This window comes from Schistocerca piceifrons, chromosome 5, assembly GCF_021461385.2.
Source record: "Schistocerca piceifrons isolate TAMUIC-IGC-003096 chromosome 5, iqSchPice1.1, whole genome shotgun sequence".
Taxonomy (NCBI): domain Eukaryota; kingdom Metazoa; phylum Arthropoda; class Insecta; order Orthoptera; family Acrididae; genus Schistocerca; species Schistocerca piceifrons.
The window spans coordinates 237,548,938-237,567,549 of NC_060142.1; the positions used below are offsets into that span (position 1 = coordinate 237,548,938).

Genomic DNA, 18,612 nt, shown 5'->3' on the forward strand with positions numbered 1-18,612 from the left:
GAACCATGGACCTTGCCGTTGGTGGGGAGGCTAGCGTGCCTCAGCGATACAGATAGCTGTACCGTAGGTGCAACCACAGCGGAGGGGTATCTGTTGAGAGGCCAGACAAACGTGTGGTTCCTGAAGAGGGGCAGCAGCCTTTTCAGTAGTTGCAGGGGCAACAGTCTGGATGATTGACTGATCTGGCCTTGTAACACTAACCAAAACAGCCTTGCTGTGCTGGTACTGCGAACGGTTGAAAGCAAGGGGAAACTACAGCCGTAATTTTTCCCAAGGGCATGCAGCTTTACTGTATGGTTAATGATGATGACGTCCTCTTGGGTAAAATATTCCAGAGGTAAAATAGTCCCCCATTCGGATCTCCGGGCGGAGACTACTCGAGAGGACGTCGTTATCAGGAGAAAGAAAACTGGCATTCTACAGATCGGAGCGTGGAATGTCAGATCACTTAATCGGGCAGGTAGGTTAGAAAATTTAAAAAGGGAAATGGATAGGCTAAAGTTAGATATAGTGGGAATTAGTGAAGTTCGGTTGCAGGAGCAACAAGACTTTTGGTCAGGTGAATACAGGGTTATAAATACAAAATCAAATAGGGCTAATGCAGGAGTAGGTTTAATAATGAATAAAAAAATAGGAATGCGGGTAAGCTACTACAAACAGCATAGTGAAGCCATTATTGTGGCCAAGATAGACACGAAGCCCACGCCTACTACAGTAGTACAAGTTTATATGCCAACTAGCTCTGCAGATGATGATGAAATTGAAGAAATGTATGATGAAATAAAAGAAATTATTCAAATAGTGAAGGGAGACGAAAATTTAATAGTCATGGGTGACTGGAATTCGGTAGTAGGAAAAGGGAGAGAAGGAAATGTAGTAGGTGAATATGGATTGGCGGTAAGAAATGAAAGAGGAAGCCACCTGGTAGAATTTTGCACAGAGCACAACTTAGTCATAGCTAACACTTGGTTCAAGAATCATAAAAGAAGGTTGTATACATGGAAGAAGCCTGGAGATACGGACAGATTTCAGGTAGATTATATAATGGTAAGACAGAGATTTAGGAACCAGGTTTTAAATTGTAAGACATTTCCAGGGGCAGATGTGGACTCTGGGCACAATCTATTGGTTATGAAATGTAGATTAAAACTGAAGAAACTGCAAAAAGGTGGGAATTTAAGGAGATGGGTTCTGGATAAACTGACTAAACCAGAGGTTGTACAGAGTTTGAGGGAGAGCATAAGGGAACAAATGGCAGGAATGGGAGAAAGAAATACAGTAGAAGAAGAATGGGTGGCTTTGAGGGATGAAGTAGTGAAGGCAGCAGAGGATCAAGTAGGTAAAAAGACGAGGGCTAGTAGAAATCCTTGGGTAACAGAAGAAATATTGAATTTAATTGATGAAAGGAGAAAATATAAAAATGCAGTAAATGAAGCAGGCAAAAAGGAATACAAACGTCCCAAAAATGAGATCAACAGGAAGTGCAAAATGGCTAAGCAGGGATGGCTAGAGGATAAATGTAAGGATGTAGAGGCTTATCTCACAAGGGCTAAGATAGATACTGCCTACAGGAAAATTAAAAAGACCTTTGGAGAAAAGAGAACCACTTGTATGAATATTAAAAGCTCAGATGGAAACCCAGTTCTAAGCAAAGAAGGGAAAGCAGAAAGGTGGAGGGAGTATATAGAGGGTCTATACAAGGGCGATGTACTTGAGGACAATATTATGGAAATGGAAGAGGATGTAGATGAAGATGAAATGGGAGATATGATACTGCGTGAAGAGTTGGACAGAGCACTGAAAGACCTGAGTCGAAACAAGGCCCCCGGAGTAGACAATATTCCATTGGAACTACTGACGGCCTTGGGAGAGCCAGTCCTGACAAAACTCTACCATCTGGTGAGCAAGATGTATGAGACAGGTGAAATACCCTCAGACCTCAAAAAGAATATAATAATTCCAATCCCAAAGAAAGCAGGTGTTGACAGATGTGAAAATTACCGAACTATCAGTTTAATAAGTCACGGCTGCAAAATACTAACACGAATTCTTTACAGACGAATGGAAAAACTAGTAGAAGCCGACCTAGGGGAAGATCAGTTTGGATTCTGTAGAAATATTGGAATACGTGAGGCAGTACTGACCCTACGACTTATCTTAGAAGCTAGATTAAGGAAAGGCAAACCTACGTTTCTGTCATTTGTAGAGAAAGCTTTTGACAATGTTGACTGGAATACTCTCTTTCACATTCTGAAGGTGGCAGGGTGAAATATAGGGAGTGAAAGGCTATTTACAATTTGTATAGAAACCAAATGGCAGTTATAAGAGTTGAGGGATATGAAAGGGAAGCAGTGGTTGGGAAGGGAGTGAGACGAGGTTGTAGCCTTTCCCCGATGTTATTCAATCTGTATATTGAGCAAGCAGTGAAGGAAACAAAAGAAAAATTTGGAGTAGGTATTAAAATCCATGGAGAAGAAATAAAAACTTTGAGGTTCGCCAATGACATTGTCATTCTGTCAGTGACAGCAAAGGACTTGGAAGAGCAGTTGAGTGGAATGGATAGTGTCTTGAAAGGAGGATATAAGATGAACATCAACAAAAGCAAAACGAGGATAATGGAATGTAGTCGAATTAAATCAGGTGATGCTGAGGGTATTTGATTAGGAAATGAGACACTTAAAGTAGTAAAGGAGTTTTGCTATTTGGGGAGCAAAATAGCAGATGATGGTCAAAGTAGAGAGGATATAAAATGTAGACTGGCAATGGCAAGGAAAGCGTTTCTGAAGAAGAGAAATTTGTTGACATCGATTATAGATTTAAGTGTCAGGAAGTCGTTTCTGAAAGTATTTGTATGGAGTGTTGCCATGTATGGAAGTGAAACATGGATGATAAATAGTTTAGACAAGAAGAGAATAGAAGCTTTCAAAATGTGGTGCTATAGAAAAATGCTGAAGATTAGATGGGTAGATCACATAGCTAATGAGGAAGTATTGAATAGGATTGGGGAGAAGAGAAGTTTGTGGCACAACTTGACTAGAAGAAGGGACTGGTTGGTAGGACATGTTCTGAGGCATCAAGGGATCACAAACTTAGCATTGGAGGGCAGCGTGGAGGGTAAAAATCGTAGAGGGGGACCAAGAGATGAATACACCAAGCAAATTCAGAAGGATGTAGGTTGCAGTAGGTACTGAGAGATGAAGAAGCTTGCACAGGATAGATTAGCATGGAGAGCTGCATCAAACCAGTCTCAGGACTGAAGACCACAACAACAACAATGAAAAATTCTTTAACTGTTCTTTTAAACATATGTATTTTAGTAATCTTTTGTGTTTTTGTGGTCAGTTAATTGTAAAATTTTATTCCCTGTTCTAAATACTGTTTTGAGCGTTTTGTTTATTTTATTGTGGTAAATAGAAGACCAAACTTTGTTCACTGATCATTTATAGAACCATTAGTGAAGTACTTACTTATGTTTTCCCTGATATGCACAACAGATTGGTAGAATTGCGCAGTCAATGCAGCAAGGATACCAGCTTTTTTTAAATAGGTCTTTACAATGAGCCAACTATTATTTCTAGTAATTATTATTGTCTCCCTTTTCTGCAGTTAAAAATTATGTGTATGTTTTGATCCCTTAATCTGTAGAAAAGAATCCAGTAGGTAAGAATTGTGTGTATTGAGGAATAGTATGTCTCCATAAGACATTGGCCATTACAAACTGATGATGAAATCCTAAGAGCATAACATGCTGATGCCATTAATTTTTCAGCACCTTTGACCTGAACTAAAGGACATATTTATTATGTTTGTTAGTGGGGCTTGTATGTTATCTATGCACACCTTCAGAACAGATGCGAATTTCATGTGTTTATTATTTTCGTGTTCCGTGTGTCCTTAACACGGGTGTGTCACTAGGATGTAGCACATAAACATATCAAATTATTAAAGCAATAATCATATGTAAATGTCATAAGACTTATAATATAAATCATACATAAACAGATGTGCATAAAAAGTGATGTGCAAGTGTTCCGATAAAAATCCAGATAACTGTGTTAATAATATTAACACAAACAAGTTATAAGGCTTCCACTCTAATTTAAATGTAAAGCATTCTGTCAGTGATATTACTGCGAGTTGGGGTGCATGTAGTGTGACATAGTGTTTAGTGTCGCTGGTTGGTGCAGTGTAGGTTGCTTGTTCAAACACGACCACCAGCAGTTATTTGTTATTTAGTATTTATTGTTTCTGGAAGGTTCGTGAAATATCTTATGTTTGTATATTCCTGAATATTCTATGTTTACATAAACACCAGCAGTCTGGAATATTCAGTGTTTGTATAAATAGATGCACTCTACGGTGGGGAATTCATGTCTGTTCTGAGTGTTCATTGATGTTTGTAATAAACATGCTTTCCATCCTAAGTGTTGTATTTCTTTGATGGCCCAGCTGTTGGATTTGAACTTCAGTGTGGTTATGATGTGACAGTGGAGATGCCGGATACTTCAAAACATCTACATCACTGTGGCTCCAATCAGGCAATGTAAAAGCAGTCTCCTACATGAACAGGAAAAGGAGTACAAGCAATTCACAAGACCCAACAGATTCCAAGTTAGCAATAAGTCAGCTGCACATCAGGCATCCATCAGTGAACCCCGGAAATACTGCTCAGCATCCAAAGAAACGGCTGAAAGGATTTGACTTAATTGCCAGATACAACAGGTGGGATGACTTGATGTGTTTGACAACTGTATACTTTCATTTGGACAGCAGAGCCCAGCTGTAGATAGGGGACAATGAAGAGAAGCTTAATAGCTGCTGCAAAATCCAGGGTAAACATGAAGGGAACATTTTGTGACAATCAAAAGCAAATGTGCAGGTAGAACAACAATTGAAAAACTGGGCCCACCATCAAGGGGAAATGACACTGTTATACATCTGCATCGATACCTGCAATCCACTTATGGTACGTGGCAGAAGGTACCCCGTACAACTACTAGACATCTCCTTTCCTGTTCCACTTGCAAATAGAACAGGGGAAAAATGACTGTTTGTGTGCCTCCATATGAGACCAAATTTCTCACGTCTTATCTTCATGGTCCTTACAAGCAGTGAGTGTTGGAGGCAACAGAATCGTTCTGCAATCAGCTTCAAATGCCGGTTCACCTTCCCTCCAGGGATTCCCATTTGAGTTCCTGAACCATCTCCGTAACACTTGATGTTGTTCAAATCTACCAGTAACAAATCTAGCAGCCTGCCTCTGAATTGCTTCGATGTCTTCCTCTAATCCGACCTGGTACAGATCCCACACACACGATCAATATTCGAGAATAGGTTGCTCTAGCATCCTATATGCGGCCCTCTTTACAGATGAACCACACTTTCCTAAAACTCTCCCAATAAACTGAAGTGAACCACTTGCTTTTTCTATCACAATCCTCGCATGCTCATTTCATTTCACCTTGCAATGTTATGCCCAGATACTTAGACGATGTGCCTGTGTCAAGCAAGACACTACTAATGATGTACTCGAAAATTACGAGAACCTATGCCATATGCTAGTACCTTCATTGACAATCGGCAGTGTGGCACCAAGTCAAACGCTTTCCAAAACTTGAGTAATATGGAAGTTATCCCTTGTCATCTATCCTTGAATTGCCCTTTTTATACACAGGAGTCACTTGCACTTTTCAGTCGTGTGGGACGATGCGCTGGGCAAAATATTTGATATAAATGCAAGCTAAGCAAGGGGCCAATGCCATAGACTACTCTTTGAGAAAACACATTGGGATACAGAGTGTTTTGACCCGTATGCCACATCATAAATCCGAATGTGAACTGAAGGCGAAGGAGTTGGCAAAGTTGTGTTCTAAGCTCTTCTGATAAAGGATGTCACAACAACCCAGAAATTCATCAAATGGTGCATACGGAGGAAATGAAGTAGAAAAGAATCAGGCAATGGCCAACTCCTGAATGTGGCCCCGATGGCAGTTGTGGTAAACCACTATGACTTTGCCTCTTTCATATGCAGGTAGTGAGAGAAGAGAAACAGCATTTTATGGCAACTAGAGCTGTTGTACGGAGCATGCAAGACATAGCAGCTATTAACGAAGACTCAATATAGCAGGATGTAAAAGAGAATATTGAGGTGGCGTATCAATATTTAGCACCAATCTCCATCATCACCCAAATGCATCACTATGGATGGACTTGGATGTATGCCACAGCCAACAAACAACAATCCAGCTTCATAACAATTCAGGTACAACTCATAAACCAAATATAATGCCCTATAGAAGAAAAGATATTTGGAGGTCAGGGGAAAATAAGCTGGTCTTTTTCCACTGTGAATGCTCTGGACACAATGCCACTGTAGAGAAAAAAGACGAGTGTTCAGTGACTATACACTGCAAGATGTCGGCAATCACATCAGGACTATTCACGCCAGTCAACTGCAGATGATGATAGTGGACCTATGGGACCAACCCTTCGCTATACCCTGGAAGAGTTCACTCTCCAACATGCTGTAGCTGTTCCCCATTGCCATACAGAGGTACCCGTCACCTGCCTACCTGCTAACTTCAGGAAGATTACGTGAGGTGACCATCTGTGAAGGTAAGGCCACAACAGATGAATATTCTTCCTGGACAACAGTCACAAATAATTAGGAATACTCAGATTTAGTCATTGGTGGCCAACTGTCCAGTCCCTAGTAGACATGGGTCCTTCCTGTAATGTCAGATGCTTGTTATTGTTGGCTGAAGAAGACTGTATCCTGTGATAAGAAAGTGATAGTGCTGAAAGTTGCTAATGGGAAATATGTTTAGCCGGTAGGATCATGTATTGCAGGAATAACTATCAATGACAGATCACAGCCCTTTGAATTTGTCATCCCACCTGGGATTCGTGAAGACTCTGGCCAGAATCAGACACCGGTATCACTGGCCAGGTCTTTAACAATTTGTTAGGCACTGTGTGAGCCAATGTGAATAATACAAACGACAGAACTACATGCCACAGTTACCTCCATACCTCCAAGGCATGTGGTACTGACCTCAGGTGTAGCAGAGCAGTTCCACTGAACTGGAATTGACCTCTTGGGTGGAAGGGGGGGAGGGGCATTCGGAAAGATGACAAATGGGAATAGGAGGATAATAGTCTGCTGCCCACTAAGCTGTCATCAAAGCTGTGCCACCTTCTGGAGCTCTAGAAATTTCAAATCCATTGTAAATGCATCAGTTTGAAGCATGGAGCACCACATGTGATGATTTTTGATCGTGGAGACTAATATCAGAGTTGAGACTAATATTAGAGGTAATTTCATGTTGTGACATCACCCACAGGATGACAACTGCCTACCACTTACAGGCATCACAGAAAGCTTTAATTAGACATTGGCAGATATGCTCTCAATGTACGTTGATGTTGAACAAAGATATTGGGGTACAATAATGCCTATTGTGACATTTGCATACAACACAGTAAAGAAAGACACTAGATGCTTCACACTGTTCTTTCTTTTCCATAGTCATAGGGCGAAACGACAATAGATATGGTGTTCCTGTTTCAGCCAGACAATACTCAGGATGACTGCATGAAACAAATCACTGGGACGGAAGTAGCAAAGCACTGACGCACATACATACCCCTGATGCGCAGGAGAGAGACCTACAGTGCTGTAACACCAAGCACTGGCTATTTACATAAAGCCCAGGAGACCTGGTGTAGATTTTTACATCTGTGTGAAGAGTGGGACAATTGGAAAAGTTTTGGAAGTGCTACTTTGGGCCGTGTTGTATCCATCATCACTTCTTGGATGTCATGTATGAAGGTTACAATGTGACAATTTACCATTACTACATAGTAAGTTCGCATAGTAATGCTTAAGATTAAACACAGGTCATAAAGTATTACACACTAAAAAAATTCTTGTAGAGAATAGAAAGAACTATCCAGAGGTACAGTTTTAGCAGTTTTTAAAATTTTGTCAGATCGCTAATGACTTGAGTTACATGAATGGAAGTTAATTGCATACTTTTATGCTTTAATAATGTACTCCTTTATGTACCATGCAAACATTTTTTTATATTTTTGTGGAGATCATGTTTGCTACTTGCATCGTGATCATGAGAAGGTATTGTTTATTTTGTAAATTGGACAATTCTCGTTGACAGAGTGCATAAGTGGAAAAAATGTTCTGGCATAGCGTGATGACATCCCCATCTGTCTGAATAAACTTCGTAATTCCGATTACCCTCTTCTGCGCCATAAATACTATTTGCTTGTGGCTGTTTTGTGCAGAATATGATGTCATAAGCAAATGGAAATATCCAAGGTGTGTGCCATTGATTGTTTCCAAGTCCCAAACAGATGAAATAGAGTGAATGATAAATGCTGGCCTGTTCAGTCTTTTATGTAGGTCGAGAGAGTGAACTGACCAGTTTAAGGTGTTGTTAATATCTAACCCCAGAAATTTGGAAGCTTCAACTCTCAATATTTCTCTTTTCAGCACATTTTATTTCAGCATCTTCTTGTTTTTTATGGGGGGGGGGGGGAGGGGGGGGGGTAGGACATCAAACGGGCCGACTTGGAGCAGGAGAGGCATCACAGGACATTTTAATTTCCGCTGTCTATACTTTTACAAATAAATTCATAAAAATTTGTCAGCATGACCAGGAAGGATTCAGAATTTACACTCACAGCAGTGGAAGTTCGAAAACATAACAAAATAAATTTTTTTATGTGTGAAATTTCATCATTTTTTTCACTTACTAATGGCAGCATTTGTTGCTATAGGTACACTTTTCTTCATAAGTAAGAGAGATTCTTTGATGAATTTTGCACAGCATACAAACCATACTCAAAGGTGTATGAAACTCTCGAATTTTACAAATCAATCAAAAACTATGGTAAAAATTGAGGTAATTAACTAGAAAATTTGTGTTTTTTCTAAACATGAAATTTAAAATATAACAGCTCATTAGTTTTTTCATAAATTAAATAAATTCTAGAGTTTCATACACCTGTAAGTATGGTTTGTATGCTGTGCAAAATTCATCGAAGAATCTCTCTAACTTATGAAGAAAAGTGTACCTATAGCAACAAATGCAGCCATTAGTAAGTGAAGGAATGATGAAATTTCACACACAAAAAAAATTTATTTTGTTATATTTTCGATCTTCCACTGCAATGAGTGTGAATCCTGAATCCTTCCTGGTGATGCTGACAAAGTTTTATGAATTTATTTGTAAAAGTATAGACAGTGGAAATTAAAATGTCCTGTAATGCCTCTCCTGCTCCAAGTCGACCCGTTTGACGTCCTACCCCCCTTAAGAGGGTTAACGTTGAGGGACAGATCATTTGAAGTGAACCAATCTAGAGCTGCTTTGCAAATGCCTGCTGACTTGTTAAATTTTTTAAAAAAAATTGTGTATTGTATTCTTCATTTCCAGCTCTGTCATTGACCTTGCTATATAAATCATTGTGGATGCAATACCTTTTAGAAACATTTTGCTACAACTTTCTTGCAATACCAGAAAACTAGTCTAACCCTATCCTACTTTGTATGTGTTTATACACATATATATTATTTCTGTAATCTATCTGACATGTCTGGTAGCGTTTTGCTCAATAGCCTGAGTAATAATAATAATAATAATAATAATAATAATTTTATTATTATTATTATTATTATTATTATTATTATTATTATAACAGTAACAAAATTTGACAATTACTGAGGATTTTGTACTGTACCACCCACCGTCTTTGACTTGTATCTTATTGTACTTGTCTTCCATTTCCAGTTTCATGTTTTGTGACATTCCATACTACTTTGCTTTTCTGCATTGTGTATTTTTTGTCATTGTGTGCCCCCCCCCCCTTTTTTACCCTCCTGTACATTCTTCTATACACCTAAAAACAGTGGATTAGTGTAGTGTTTTTGAAAAGAATTGATAAATTTAAATGTTTAGGAGGACTTTCTACTACTCATAGTTATCCATTTATTTTCCTTAGCTGTTGCTGTTGAATAGGCTGTTTTTGGAAGCGTCTCCTCAAAAATTAATTTAAACAAGGTGCCAAACTTAAAGAACTTAGTGGCTAGCATTTTTTCCTGCGTGTCCCATTTCAGGTTTGATATGTCAGTGCCCTAGGAAATGTATGTACTTTATGTTTTACAGTTTTCCCTGTCAGTATCTGGAAGTACTGTACTTTCTGATGCCCTAGTGGCAGTGTTTACCATTTACTGCATGCAAAAAGTGCTCAAAATGTTTAGGAATTTTTTTATGAATTTTGCCACTAACTCCTCTGTTAATATTCATGTCACCGCATATTATTTAGTTAGTTTTCAAGTAATTCAGTTAATTTGCCGAACAGTGTGTCCACATTACACACACACACACACACACACACACACACACACACAATGTAACTTCTTGTGGATGTCTAGCTTTGTTAGTTAAATGGCTGCCAATTCAAAATCCTTATCTACGCTAATTGTGATCAGATTTTCTGTAGCTTTAAAACCTCTCACATAAATGCATGACCTCCCACCCTTCAGGATAGTTTTACAGTAGCAACTTCCACATTAATATAATAGTAACACTATAATGCAGTATTTCATGGTCGCAACACCAGTGCCGTATATCGCAAACAACAATGCTGCTCTAAGACTGTAATTCAACTTTGAGCTGGTGAACTTAATTTTTAATAGGCTGCACATTTTAATGAAGAATACTGTTAATGATTCTAAGGAAATTCTTGAGGTGTTTGTGATACATTCTACCTTTCGTGAATGTGCTGAATAAATCTTGAATAATAATTGAAGGTAGGGGAGCATGTTGTCTTGAAGCATGCCTAGTCCTCCTACCCAAGACAACAGGTATTCAACCATGTGTGATCCAAAACCCACCTGCTATTCTCTCTTTCCTAGTCCTATCGAAGCTATGGTTACAGCTAGTGTTCCCCATCTCTCAGTAGTCACCATTGGCACCAGCACATTGTGTCCCTGGTCAACAGTCATCAGCACCATCTTTATCTCCACTGCCAAGACGAGACTGACCATGCTGAGAGAACAGCTCAACCTTGCTCGCATTGGTATTACCGGTTAACAGATTTAAGTTACTCAGGTCACCACCTGTGTTGTGCTTGCTGTCCCTATCCTAGTTATTTATAGGAAAATCATGTACTAGCTTGATGTATAAATGAAAAAGTGTACATAGTTATGTGTTTAGGTAAAGTTGAGTAGGAAGGTCATTTTGAAGGTTAGAACTATTTTTATTATGTATGAAGATCTATTAAGGCGCATGTTCTGTCATGGTTGTTCTGTCTGTTTGTCTGAGGTATTCCTTATGGGTTTGTGCACCAATGAGCAGGTATAGCAAAGACATTTCCTCGCTGTATGCGGCTACAAGGAATATCAGCTACTCAAGAAATAGCATGTAGTTCAATTATTTGAATATCAGACTCTGAATTGAATGTCAATCTCACATAGAGCTACATCTAATGACTTGTCTGATGTATAGTCAATGTATAGTCAATGTGTAATAAATTTCAATCGTGACTCAAAAGTTATTGGAATACTGAGTTCGCAGATGTTGGGTTGAATCAAGATTTAATATGATTTCATCTAGTTGTGAGTTCTGTGACTACTAGAGAGCAGATGTGTAATTTATTCGTAACACACATTGACTGAACTCTTACAACCTCTGTTGTGACTGCTATCCACCAACAGTACTCTCACCTTCCTGAAAGTAGTGCTGTTCCTAGACTTCCTACCAACGGACAGAGCATGCTGCACGTTTCCTACTCCTGCACCAGGTTGAGGCTCCTCACCACTCAACTCTGTGTGCTGGAACCTGTTGCTGGTAGACACAATAGAACTATCAGATTATTCTCAAATGTGCACTTCTTGTATGTATTCTCTTGTTTTATGTGTCTTGGATTAATTACAAAGTGTAGCAACTTATGAGTGTACTGTTGTGCCCATTTATGTCCCTGTTGACAGTATTGCTACAAAATTTTTGAATAATTGTTTGCCGTAGGAATTAATCTTGGTTTCTTTTTATGTTGCTACCCTCTGTTTGTTCTCAAGACAAGTTCTTAGCCATATAAAGGTATACAATTGATTTCCTATCATTTCAGTAAGTGGTGTTTTTCTTGTGTGTGGAATTGGTGATTGAAGAAGTTGGAGAAAATATGGGGGACGGGGGTTGTAGTAGTTAAATACGAGGGCTGTGCTGAAAGTTTTTAGCAGAATGTGTGAAAAAATTTTATTTGCAAAAAAATATTTACAACTTTTCAAAATACTCTCCATTAGCATGTATACGAGGTGCACTCAAGTTCTAAGGCCTCCTATTTTTTTTCTAATCAACTACTCACCCGAAATCAATGAAACTGGCGTTACTTCTCGATGTAGTTGCCCTGCAGACGTAAACATTTTTCACAACGCTGACGCAAAGGCTTCTTTAGGAGTCTGTTTTGATCACTGGAAAATCGCTGAGGCAATAGCAGCACGGCTGGTGAATGTGCGGCCACGGAGAGTGTCTTTCATTGTTGGAAAAAGCCAAAAGTCACTAGGAGCCAGGTCAGGTGAGTAGGGAGCATGAGGAATCACTTCAAAGTTGTTATCACGAAGAAATTGTTGCGTAACGTTAGCTCGATGTGCGGGTGCGCTGTCTTGGTGAAACAGCACACGCGCATCCCTTCCCGGACGCTTTTTTTCCAGTGCAGGAAGGAATTTGTTCTTCAAAACATTTTCGTGGGATGCACCTGTTACCATAGTGCCCTTTGGAACGCAATGGGTAAGGATTACGCCCTCACTGTCCCAGAACATGGACACCATCATTTTTTCAGCACTGGCGGTTACCCGAAATTTTTTTGGTGGCGGTGAATCTGTGTGCTTCCATTGAGCTGACTGGCGCTTTGTTTCTGGATTGAAAAATGGCATCCACGTCTCATCAATTGTCACAACCGACGAAAAGAAAGTCCCATTCATGCTGTCGTTGCACATCAACATTGCTTGGCAACATGCCACACGGACAGCCATGTGGTCGTCCGTCAGCATTCATGGCACCCACCTGGATGACACTTTTCGCATTTTCAGGTTGTCATGCAGGATTGTGTGCACAGAACCCATAGAAATGCCAACTCTGGAGGCGATCTGTTCAACAGTCATTCGGCGATCCCCCAAAACAATTCTCTCCACTTTCTCGATCATGTCGTCAGACCGGCTTGTGTGAGCCCGAGGTTGTTTCGGTTTGTTGTCACATGATGTTCTGCCTTCATTAAACTGTCGCACCCACGAACGCACTTTCGACACATCCATAAGTCCATCACCACATGTCTCCTTCAACTGTCGATGAATTTCAATTGGTTTCACACCACACAAATTCAGAAAACGAATGATTGCACGCTGTTCAAGTAAAGAAAACATCGCCATTTTAAGTATTTAAAACAGTTCTCATTCTCGCCGCTGGCGGTAAAATTAAAATTCCATCTGCCGTGCGGTGCTGCCATCTCTGGGACGTATTGACAATGAACGCGGCCTCATTTTAAAACAATGCGCATGTTTCTATCTCTTTCCAGTCTGGAGAAAAAAAATCGGAGGCTTTAGAACTTGAATGCACCTCGTACATTTTTCCATTCTCTGAAACCACTTAGAAAATGTGTCAGTTCAAGCTTCTTTTGGGATGTCACTTAGTGCACTCTCATACACTGCAATGGCCTCTTCATCTGATGAAAACCGCCGCCCTTGAATTTTTTCCTTAGTCTTAGGGAACAGAAAGGAGTCACAGGGGGCCAGGTCTGGTGAATAGGGGGGATGGGGTAACACTCGCACTTTTTCCTTCCCCAGAAAGTCCATCATTCTGGCAGCTCTGAGCGCAGATGCATTGTCGTGATGTAGCAGAAGGTGCCCACTCTTGGACTTTGGATGCTGTGACTTCCATGTGGCGATGACGTTTGAAAGACAGTCATTCACGTACCATTCAGCATTGACTGTACGACATGTGTCCAAGGTCACAGAGGTGAGATGCCTGATCTTTGTGAAAAAAATTGCCACCATCTTTTTTCCAGAGCTCCGACTTCATCGAACTTTTGTGGGTGGTTTCTCCCCTGGAAAGCACCACACAGAAGACTGTCTCTTCGTTTCAGGCTCATAATGGTAGACCCACGTTTCATCACCTGTGACGATATTGTAGGTGTCTTGGGACTTCTCTCCATTCCTCCATTGAATTTTTCGAGCATGAAACGACACCAGTCCACTCGCGCCTCCTTTTGGCTTCCTGTCAGGGAATGTGGCACCCAATGTGCACATCTCTTAGTAAGGCCTAAGTGACTATGAACGATGGTCTGTGCTGCTGTTGATCCCATATTTAGGGTCCCTTCAATCTCGCAGAATGTAAGATGTGGATCTTCTTTAATCATTTTCCTCACAGCATCAATGTTTTCAGGAGTCACAGCTGTTGCTGGCCAACCGGGACGAGGTTCATCTTCAATTGACTGGCGACCCCTCGAAAACTCGCGAAACCAATTTTCAACTGTGGCCCTATAAGGGGAAGCTTCACCAAAAACACACAGCAAAGAAGAATGGCATTCTTCGGCATTTAAATCCTTTTCATAATTGTAAAAAATCATGGCACGAAAGTCGCAGTGCGACGGCTCCATCCTGCACCATCTCTGACTCAGCACTGCCTGTGCTTTCTTACCGCTCTGTGGGGGGATCACCGCTAGCCAGGGGCTGCGCACGCACATCCCAAGGTCAAAAAACATTGCTCTTTCAAATGAAAACAACCCCATTGTCCTCCACCTTACGGTTTACAGGCTACTAAAATCTTTCGGCATAGCCCTCATAGGTTTTGAGAGGATTTTTCTTATTTAAATGTTTCTGTCACAGAACCTTAAATGCTACATTAAAATAAAATGAGTAAGCTTAGTCTCATTTAAAGAAATAAGGGAACAGTTTCTTTGGCAATAGAGCCTTAAAATGACAAGACACTGTTATTTCTTTGTCTGATCAAATGCCTGATGATGTAAGTGTTAAGTACATACTGTGAGTAGCATTCTGTTGTCCAATAAGTACATTGTAAAATTTGGACTTTTTTGAAACCAGACACTATTTATTTCTACTGGATCTCATGTTTATTGACCTTTACAGATAGATGAAAAACTGTTGCAGTTTTCGTAAGAAATTTAAGATGTGGAATTGTGGAACTACTGTGTCATAGGGAGTTACTTGTGTGTAGCACTGGGCTGATACATCTATTTTACCAATTGTTGTTGTATTTGTTTTAGTTTTATCAGTTACTTTGGTGTTGAGAGTTAACATTAAATTTTTTATGAAATAGGAGAAAAATGAAATAATTATATATTGTGTGTGCACTAATTATTTTAGCCCTTCATCTTCTTCTTCTTCTTCTTCTTTCTGGCTTCATTGTCAGATAGGTATGTGCTGGTGTACTGCAAAATTTAATGTGTTCCACAGTGACTCCTGTGATTATTTGTAAGATATGCTTTTAGCATTAGGCAATAGTTGAGAGTGCCCCCCCCCCCCCCCCCTCCCCTCCTCTTCTATTACTGGTCTTAAATGTGCTGTGAAATTTTTCACTCTTGTTGCAGTTTGAAAGTGATATCCGCAAAGTATTAATATCACTGGTGGAGGCATCTGCAAGAATTTTGACACCAAGCCCAGAGTCAGAAGAGGTATTTCAGATAATCAGAGAGAGACTTGAAAATAAAGGTGTTGACCATATTGTTAAGCAACTAACAGACATGGGATTTCCACAGGCTCTCGTGGTTGAAGCTCTTCACCTGAACAGGTAAATACATAGGTTTCAGTATCTGTCTCATAGAGTGCTTGTATTTTATTTCACATGGCAGTTGGAATAATAATCTGTCCCTGCTGATAAAAATTATGATACAAAAGATGTAATGTAGTTGCTCAGTAAAATCAGGAATAGTGGTTGTTATGCATCTTGTCTGGAGCCTGGAATATACAGTGAAATCTACAACTACATTAATACTACACAACCATCACTTAATAGAGTGTTATAAAGGAATATATGAAAAACTAATGTTGCTCAGTTACTTCTTTATTCTTGTGAGTTTTAAAAGTGTAAATATTACATACCAGATACAAAGTAATCCCCACACATTGCTGAACAGGAAAATTCTTCACATTAATTCATTTTGCTTGGACAACAATCTTCCATTAAGTAAGTGCTGGCAGAGTGAAAAAATATTATGGGTTTCACTAAAAGTATCAACCTGTCAGAGAGGCTTATGCAAGGATTACGTGGAAAATAACTCATGGTTGGATTTAAATGAAATACTGGAATAGTTCTTCTTTAGCAGAAGAATCTTAAAATTAAGACTCCGAATTATTTCTCTACATAATCATCATATCTCTTACTAAGTTGACAGATTAACTCTACAAAAAATTCTGACACCTGAGAGTTTTGGAGCCCAACAAATACCAAACTTGTGGTACCCCTAATTGTTTCATTACAGTCTTGTGCAAAAGACACTGAGAAATCCATGGAAAGCTGTCCAACAGCTAAGATTTTGTGAAACAGCGGTTTTCACGAACCTTTTTCATCAGTTTCGTGTGTCAGTTTTTTACTGACTGTAGGCAGATAATCACATCTGTCATTGTGAACATTTGCCTTTCTGCTCATAAGTGACACAATTCTATATCTACATCTATACTCCAAACCACTGTCAAGTGCATGGCAGAGGGTATGTCCCATTGTATTAGTAATTAGGCTTTTCCCCTGTTCCATTCACATATGGAATGCTGGAAGAATAATTGCTTAAACGACTATGCGTGCTGTAATTAGTCTCCTCTTGTCTTTGCAATAGTTGTGGGAGCAATACGTAAGGGGTTGTAACATGTTCCTAGATTCATCACTTAAAGTTAGTTCTAAAAAATTTTCTGAGCAAGCCTTGTCAGGATAGTTTGCATCTGTCTTAGTGTCTGCCTATACAGTTTTTTCAGCATCTTCGTGAAACTCTACCATTGGTCAGACAAACTTGTAACCACCTGTGTCTGTTAAACGACTGCTGTTAGTTGTACTTGAAATGGATCCCACACAGAGTAATATTCTAGGATGGGTCTCATGAGTGTTATTTAAGCCAATGAACTGCAGTTTGTCACCTGCTTTACCAAGGACTGAGCTATGTTCTATTTCAAATGTCTACAAATTGTTACACCCAAGTATTTGTATGAGTTAACAGATTCCATCTGTTACTCACTGATACTGTAGTCATAGGATACCATATTATTTCGCTTTGTGAAGGGCATAGTTTACATTTTTGAACATTTAAAGTGAGTTGCCAATCTTTGCACCACTTTCAAATTGTATCAAGGTGTGATCGAATATCTGTGCACCTTTTCTCAGAAAGTACTTCATTATATATAAATGTATTATCTGCTAAAAGTTGTCTGTTACTATCAATATTGTCTGCAAGGTCATTAATGTATAACATGGACAGGTACAACCTAGCACACTTCACTGGGCACATGTGAAATTACTTATATATCTGTTGATGACTCTCCTTCCAGGATAACATGTTGCATCCTCCCCACTACGAAATCCTCAGTCCAGTAACAAGTCTTGCTTGATACCCCATACGAATGTACTTTCGATAATAAGCATATGTGTGCTACTGAGTCAAATGCCTTTTGGAAGTGAAGAAAGATTTTTCTGTTTGCATATTGTACTAGGTGTAAAAATATTCCATCCTCTGTCTGCATTATTTGTATCCCTAAGTACACATCTGGATTTTCTACCACAACCATTTCAAATTTCTTCTTAAGTTTCTTTAGTATATTTTCAATTTTCTCCAAGTCTTTTCCTATTATGATTCCATCATCAACATGTATAGCCATGTACATTTCTTCAGTTGCATCTTTAAATATGCACTGATCTGATTTCAATTGAATTAGTCCTTCCGATTTTAGGAAATCTGTCAAAGTTTTATTCCATCTGGATGGGGCTTGTTTAAGTCCATACAGAGCTTTCTTCAAAACACAGATTTTTCCAGCTTCTTTGTATCCTTCAAGTATCTTCATAAAGATTTCTTCATCCAGTTTCCCTTAGAGAAAAGCTGTTTTGACATCACACACTCTCATATGGAAACTTTTCTCTGCTGCTGAAAATAATTCCTTGAAATCTATATCCTTTTCTTGTTGATAACCTCTGATAACTTGTCTGGCCTTATATCGTCCATCATCTTTGACTTTAAAGATCCATTTGCTTGTTAAGATTTCTTTCCCTTTTGCTTCCTCTGGGCTAACCAACTTCCGTGTTTCATTCTGTTGAACAGATCTCTTTTCTTCTTCAATTGCTTTCGACCAATTTTCTTTGTCTGGACCACTCGTACATTCTTCATAGGTAAGTAAAGCTGTTTCATAATCATATTTTACAGGTTTTTTTCAAACTAGTTCTTTTTGTAAGGTTGTAGTTTCTTGTGTCTTCATTGCATGTTATTACTTCTTGATTTTCATGATCTTTTATTTCATTTTCTTGATTGCTAGTTCACCAATAACAAGATTTTTCTGTAGAGTTTCTTTTGTCACTTTCTGCTCAAATTCAACATATCTTGACACAA

The 18,612-nt window shown here is 39.3% G+C and overlaps 1 protein-coding gene across 3 annotated transcripts in view; it reads left to right on the forward strand.

Annotated features, from left to right (window-relative positions):
- Nucleotides 1-18,612, forward strand: part of LOC124798195 (ubiquitin-associated domain-containing protein 1) — a 46,176-nt gene that overhangs the window by 20,022 nt on the left and 7,542 nt on the right. For all 3 annotated transcript variants that reach the window (XM_047261492.1, XM_047261493.1, XM_047261494.1), the window contains exon 3: nucleotides 15,619-15,818. In XM_047261492.1, the coding sequence (XP_047117448.1) occupies nucleotides 15,619-15,818 (200 nt within the window). The remainder of the gene's footprint in view (nucleotides 1-15,618; nucleotides 15,819-18,612) is intronic.